General features: G+C 31.3%; 1 protein-coding gene across 6 annotated transcripts in view; it reads left to right on the plus strand.

The window, feature by feature from the left end:
* The window catches only part of LOC148610290 (uncharacterized), a 54,270-nt gene extending 46,783 nt beyond the window's left edge, over window positions 1–7,487 (plus strand). For 5 of the 6 annotated variants that reach the window (XM_088542623.1, XM_088542626.1, XM_088542624.1 and 2 more), the window contains 2 exons: window positions 1,702–1,734; window positions 3,598–7,487. In XM_088542623.1, coding sequence (XP_088398749.1) covers window positions 1,702–1,734; window positions 3,598–5,425 — 1,861 coding nt within the window. In that variant the 3' untranslated portion in view covers window positions 5,426–7,487. The remainder of the gene's footprint in view (window positions 1–1,701; window positions 1,735–3,597) is intronic. The other variant, XM_088542627.1, reaches the window with a different exon arrangement.
* The last annotated feature ends 424 nt before the right edge of the window (window positions 7,488–7,911 follow it).

Genomic DNA, 7,911 nt, shown 5'->3' on the forward strand with positions numbered 1-7,911 from the left:
TTTCTCGTATGACCATCAGGGAGATATCCTTATTAGGTTTTTTGGATTATTTTGCTCTTCAAATCTGGAAATTGAAATTTCCTTTCCTTTCAATATTCATATTTTTCATATTACTCATTTTAACTGGGAACATAGGTGATATTTTTGCTGTGACATTGATGAGGGATATAGTGAAATCATAACCATGAATTTATACCACTTAAAGACTACCAAATTATTAAATACAGCAAGGCTTACCACTTCAATAAACTAAGTTGCTGTTCAATTTATTATCTTTATAATTTTCTGTCTCAACTTATGAAATTGTGTTCTTTTGTGAAAAGAAATAAAATGAGCAATTCTATATTTAATTAAATTTCAAGTGTTATGCAGTAATATACTGATTTAAGTACTTCTCCGCATAGAATCGGGCAAAATGTATATATAAGGTGTGGCAAATGAAGGAAAAAATGCAGATATTTTATTGCATTAACCAATTAATTATACCTGATAACCACCAGAAATATCTTTCAAAGTGTTTGTAAAATTTGCATTTTTAAGATATTGATAGGTTGAATTTAGTTGAAATGCACTATGGAAAAATGACAGGAAAATTTTCCTGCACTCTTTCCCTATATAAGCGGTAAAAAAATGTCTATGTCACAGATGCTTCAGGATTAATTTAAATAGCTTTTCAGATGTTTTCTGTATGTACTGAATATGTTTTAGGCAAAAGTGACTAAATTGGGGAAAATGATGTGCCACCCATTGCCTGATTCTTACATAGAATGGTACTTAAATCTTGTTATCCCTATGATATTTGATATTTACGCCTGTAAATGGATATTCCCTACGTAATGCATGTATTGAGTTAACTTAGTGCTTAAAAACTTTAAATTTAATTGGAAATTAAGGCTGCAATTTCATAATGAAAATTACATTTGAAAAATTTATCGGTTCCATTGAATTTTAAAAAAATATATCTATATTGTTACATTCCGTTTCCAGAACGCTTAGTGGGGAAGTATAAAACATAATGGATAAAATTAAAAAACTTAAGCCTGAGTGCAATCTTTGTAAGGAGAAAATTAAGTACTAAATTTTTAATTAAAACACAGATAGTCTCAAATTGTAACAAACAGTGGCAGTGCCTGGGTCTTTTGTTGGTATGCAGTATCTGTAAGTGATTATATATAACACATACCAAGCCCAAAATGCCAGTTTTAAGTGAGAGTTTCTGTAGACTGCAGTAAATACAGTAAAAATTCACTTTGATTATATATAAGTGGAAATGGACTTTGTTCGTAAGTACCACAATCTTTAGATGTATTACAGCACATACAATGATGATGTTCAGGAGATAGAGTTGCTATTCAATTGATTGAATTACAGTCACATGGTAATCTTCCTCTGATAGTTAACTGATGAACTGAGAATTTCATTTGACAATTCAAAAGGAATCAATAGAAAGTTCAAATTGCTTCTCAGTTGTCCTGTTAACTATCAAATAAAGGAAGGCCAACTTTATCTCCTGAAGTTCACCATTTTTTTTACTGCAATATTTATCAATTTAAATACTCAGTGCTGAAAAAAATGTTGGACTTATATTTTTTTGCAGGTATGAAATCTTATTTTAACAAAATCTTATATAAACCAGAAAAATTTCCTGTACAAATCAGTAATGCTACATTTTTAAAATCATAACTTGATTATTTTATACAGGTTGAAGAAAAAGCTAGCAAAATTAGCTGAAAGGTACAATGCTGTATATAAATAGCAAACCTCTGTTTTCTCTCTGTAATGCTGAGCATCACTTCTTTCTTCTTTGTTCATCTTTGTTTTTTAACAGATTGATAGACAAGTATTAACATCAGTCCCCATTCAGTTCTGATTATGGTAGAGGAAAATACATACATATGATATATATGTACAATCAAAGTGTAATTCTTAACTTACAGCAAATGTAATGATAATGTTCATGGGTATAGTTAGTCTTTATTTATAAATGATCATCACCTAATGAACTTCCTTAGGTATTGACTAACTGGCTAACTAAGAGGAAAGTTCTTATCTACCCTTTTTGGTATCTCACTTGGACAGTGGACATTTGAGAGGCAGATTATATCTCTATATTGGACATTGATTCAAATACTTATAGCAAATATTCTATATGTGCATTGTCTGATAGGAAGTCAATTGTCCACTGAACTGCTTAAAGTAGTTCATTAGGTGATTGTCATTAAAACACTATTCCGCCAAACATCATCATTTCATGCGCTGTAAAGTTATTCATTCTTGTACATACAAAATGTATTGGAATATGGTTGCACTTTCACTTTGGTACTTGGCAGAGGAGGGCCGTTGGTTTTATATTGAAGGTGTATTTGAAGACCATTTTAGAATTCTTAATCTTCTTTACAGGCTAAGGACTTATGATGGTTATGTGTACCTGTAGTTTAAACAAAAATATTTTAACAAACATAACATTCCATTAAAAAACTTAGGTGTAGAATAATCTTTGCAGTTTATGGTAGTTCCTGGAAATTGACACAATGTTTATATAGTTATAGAAGGTAGTGTTATTACAAAATACAGTTTTGTTGGTAGAAGGATGAGTAGTGTCCCTTTCTTGAAGCCCTTTTAAGTAGAAAGGGAGTGATTTATGACCTTGTTTGCCTAGGTGTCACATTGTTTTCAGATTTCATGTTTGAGGAAACCTTGTAGTTCAATGATGGAAAATTTACCAAACTCTAGAGCTGTAAATGGTCTTTTGAAATCTTGGAACTCTATAATTGAAAATCAGTGAAACTGCTGCCATAGGTTCTTTGCAAATTTTGACATGATGTTAGATCACCCTTTGGAGGTGTCAGACCTCTGGATTTAAACTCCAGTGACTCATTTCCCCTAAGCCTATTAAGTATTGTAGTTTGGATCCGAACAGTAAAAGCATGTATATTGCCTTTAGTCTACCCTTGCTTGTAAACAGAATAAAGACAGTTTAAGTGGCTTCTGTAGGTATTAGGCTGCACATTTGTCATTTTGTTATTTTTTCCAAGCTTAAGTGCCTGCATAGAAAGTTTTCAGTGATGCAATGTACTAGAATGTGATTTTGTATAGATCATTTATGTGATTATTACTTTTTTACTTAGTAGTACTTTTGAAAACTTGAAAAAAATGCAGTATTTTTAATTTACAGCTTTACATTTATATTTTTAGGATGACATATGTATTGAAATGGCTTTGATAAGTACTTTTACAGCGAGTAACATAGTTAACTTCATGGAAGTTGGTCTTACTTTGATTGAATGACAATTTAACTCTATATTATTTCATAGGTAGTTAAATCTAAGTTAAATGGAATTTTAAATGCCTTTGTCAACTGTCTAGTTAACTACTTAAGGAAGTGGACATCAGGTAATTTTCAGGTAGTCGATGGAAGGCCAACTCTGTTCCCAGAAGTGTAATTGCGGATGTATTACTCATTGTAATATTGAATTACCAATTTTTCTTTCCTGAAGTCAAGCCTCTGATGATGAATTCTATACTGGTATTGTTATAGTAATAAGACCTGGTTCCATAGATTCTTAAAATGCATGATATTTTTTATTTTAATTCTAGATTCAGAGGTTGGCATAATGTCAAGAAAAAAAGAGGAAGCCATTATGTGTTAGTTGCTCCAACATATGATAATTCTGTTCATGGGAGACTACACAAAAAACTTATCGAAACTTCTAATGCTCAAGTAAAGAAAGTAAAAGGAGACTTTGTGCACAGGTTTACCAGGAAATCTGAGGTTCAAAAGCAGGTCAAGGACATGAGGCCTTTTACCGCTCCAGCAAACATTCTATCAAGTGATTCTGAAAATGAGAATGAGGCTGCTATTGGAATAACACAAAGCCCATCTGATTCTAATAAGACTGTTGATACAGGGTATGGGAGTATGGAAGAAAAAATAGGAGAAGGTTCATCGGCTGAAAGCTTGGTTAAATCTCCTGACTTGCATGCTGTGAAATCTGAGGAATCACTGACTCCAAGAGGGGGATGTCCTAGATCTTTTGAAACTCATAAATCTGAAGAATCTAGTGTGAAAAGTAACTCATCAAATGCAAAAGATTCCAAAAATGTTATGAATTCCGAAAAACAATTTCTTTCATCTGGTCCAAGGGCTAAAACTGACATTGCCCCAAAAGTCAAGGACAAAGTTGATCAGGATGTTGACAATAGACCTAAAACATCTGTTTCAAGCTTTGGTAATCAACAAAATAGTTCTAGTCAGAAAGATATTGCCATAAAGGCATCTACCAAAAATGGTTTCCATAAATCTCCTCAAACAGAAACCACAAGAAAATCTCCTGATGCAAATAGTACAGATAAGAATGTAGATCTTAATTCTAAAATTGAACATTTGAAAAAAGATTTGAATAAACATACAACAGAAAAACTTGTTGTAAATAACAGAAAAAATTCTGCTAAGTCATCTCCACCACTCGAGTTTAAATTTTCATCCATATCTACCTACTCAGATGATGATGATGATTTATATGTGCCTCCTGCTGTTACATCAAACAAAACTTTAAAATTTGATGATAGTTATTCTAGTCCAGATTTAACACCTAGAACTCCAGAACCAACGTTTTACACTAAACAAAGTCCACGAGTGCCTGAATCAAAGATTTATATCAAACCAAAAAAAGAAGTTATCGATATTGAGAATTTGCCTGTTCCACAATTACAACATAGTAAACCAAAAACTGTCGCGGTAGGAGCAATAGGAAAAATTTCACTACTTGAAAGTATAACGGAATCTAGATTCTGGGAGGAAGTCGTTGAGGAATCTTATAAGAGGCCAAGTATTGATGATGTTTTTGTTCCAAACCAAGAAAAGCTTAATCCACAAGAAAAAGAACTAGAGGATTTGACAGAGGAGGATGTTGAAGATGATGTGTCAAGTGATAGTGGGTTTGGTGGTGGAAATGGAAAAGTTAAAACTAAAGTGAAATCAGAATCAAGATTTAAAGGACCTGCTCACAATATTGACGATAAAATAATGAAAGCTAAAATGGAACGTTTAAAAAGACAAAAGCGTGTTCTAAAAAGCTCTTCAACTTTTGAAAAATTAGGAATATCAGTTGCTAAACCAAGGCGTTCAAATAAATTAAGTTCTTCCTCTGACTCTTCCAATTCCAACAAAGAAATATCTACTAGAGGTCAATCTAATAACATGAAATCTTCCCTGACCTCAAAAGAACAACAGAAAAATGATAGAAATAATAATAACAATAAATGTGGCCCTCAAGAAATAACAAAAGATGGGAAAGAAAATCTGAATAAGACTGATATAAAACAAAAAAAGTTCTGTGATAGTATGAAACGTTTAGTTAATAGAATGGACCAATCTTTATCTGTTGATATGAGACACAAGATGCTGTCAACTCGTCTTTCATGATAAAAACAAATTTGCTACTGTAAATCAACTCATTTCACATGCGATTTATTTTTCACTCATTTGGTGAGGAAGAAAATACACCAATATATATTGCAGCAAATTAGTCCCTTTTTTGCAGAATATATATCATGTATGTTGTGAAATAAACGGTGAAAAAATTTAATTGATATCCTGAAACATGAAAGTTAGTATCCACAAAAATGGGTTGGTTTACAGTATAAACTTGAATTGAATAATGTAAAATATGTTGGATTCATGTGACTTAAGTGCAAGTTTTTGTAAGAATCAGACAAAATGTGAAAAATCAGAAACATGCATGTCTAAACCCCACTGATCTGACAATGTAATTTCACTCAAGTATGCTTCCTGTATTTGAAAAAAAAACATTATTTGTTTGCTACATCACTGGATTTCCTCAGAAATTTGTCAATAAAATGTTAGAAAAATTAAGTTTTTTTTACAGAGTTATCTGCCCTTGAAATGTGCATTTCAATGAAATTATAACAATGCACCAACATGATATGAAAAAACTTTTTCCTTTGTCTCTGATGGTGTAAATAGTCAAATTACACTTTCAAAATTTTTTTTTTTCTTTTATCTTGTTTCACCCACTGCCTGATTCTTACAGAGACTGACACTTAATAAATTTTCATTTTTTATGTTTAAATGTGTGAGTGGTATCAAATTGTTTTAAACTTAAAATGATCTTTATTCCGGCTGAATGTTTAATGGTAATAGCCAATTATGATTTCTTAATGCAACTGTAGTAACCATCAAAGTCACATACTGGAATGTACAGTGTATAAGGCTGTACCTTAGATTTTTTATAATATTAAAGAATTTTCCAGGTTAAATGTAGTTTTATTTTGATATTTTTTAAATCCTTAAAATAGTTGGTTGGTTTAATCTATACATGCATATGTAATGGCCTGGAAATAAGATATGTAGAAATGTCTAATTAAATTAAATTATACTGCACATTTCAAGTTCATAACAAGAAAAAACAAATGGTATTTTTCAAAATTATTATTGCAACTTCAACAATCTTTAAAATTAATTTCATAAAAAAAATATTATCTCTTTATTTAAAGAGTAATCAATGGAACCAAGGTTATAGTGGTAATCAAACGAATTTAATCCAGGGACTAAGACCAGACCTGGAAAACAGACACACACAACAAAGAACACAAAGTAACAAAAGCAAATGAGCAACTCGGACTCCACAAAAAACTGGGAGTATGGACTAGTTGCACCAGTAGTGTTAAAGTTACCTAGGGGAGATAACTCTAATACTCTTTTGAATTGAATGTATTGTGTGCAGTTTTTATTACTATTTTGCAAAAAAAAAAATGCATTTTGAATTTTTTTATATATATACAGAACAACTTTACTCATTTATCTAGAAATATTCTAACTGTGAAGTTAGATTATGGTGTTAGCAAACTTGTAATAATAACTTTTTTAATTAAAAATATTGCTATAATTTAAAAATTAACAGTAACACAGAGACGGTCCATGAGATGATTGATTTTGTTCATTTTATGCTTCTAGTATGTATGAGTTGCAACCCTTTGAAATCTGTTTGTTGTGTGTTTTCATTGTTAATTTTCTGTTAATGAATATGAACTTTTTTGGGGTATTCAGGTCTCTTCCTGTCAGACTGTTAAACAAGGAACCCTGTTAATTTGGAAGAGGTACCACTCTTGATGATTAACCTCTTTTGCATATGAAGCCAAGAAAAAAATACCTGTGTTTCTGCTAACATGCTCTAAAAAATTAGGGTTGGTAGGAAGACAAAAGTGTTTTTCTTATTTTTCAAAAGGTTATTGACTGGTTTGTGTTGTAGACACATTCAGACTTTAATAGCGCTTGTACAAAAAATAGCAAAATGAAACCTTTAGGGTAGGTACAAAAAAATTGGATCCGTAGGGTTAGTGGAAACACAGGTGATTTTTTTCTGTCCTGCAGTAAAAACGGTCCTCTGTTTCTTTGTAACATATTTCTGTACTATTTATTGCATCATTGGTGCTAATTGTCAAAAATAAAGTAAATACAAAAACTATTTGTTCTTATATCTGAAACTAGCAAAGGGTATGTATGGAAGATTACATGCAAAAAAATTACAATGAATAGACACATTCAATAAGAGAATTCATATCACAGTTTATATAGTGCTAATATCACAATGCTAAGATTATTTCATGAATCTTAAGGTCTCACTAACCACTTTCCGGTCAAATGGTCATCCCTATGTAGTACCAAAAACACACTGAACCTAGACCTATGCATTGTAAGTGCATTATTTGTGTGTATTCTGATTAAAAGTCATCAAAATAAAGCTGAGAATGTGCACTTTAAAATCATATATGTAATTAACCATAAAAGTGTATGAATATTGGTTACATGTATGAGTAATTTGCCTTCATGCTGTCAGCAGAAAAAGTAAAAATGTTGATTTTCAGTATTTTTCATTCAAGTAAATTTTG

The sequence above is a fragment of the Perna viridis genome, chromosome 8 (genome assembly GCF_037379345.1).
Source record: "Perna viridis isolate PV_CMFRI_1.1 ecotype Kerala chromosome 8, ASM3737934v1, whole genome shotgun sequence".
Taxonomy (NCBI): domain Eukaryota; kingdom Metazoa; phylum Mollusca; class Bivalvia; order Mytilida; family Mytilidae; genus Perna; species Perna viridis.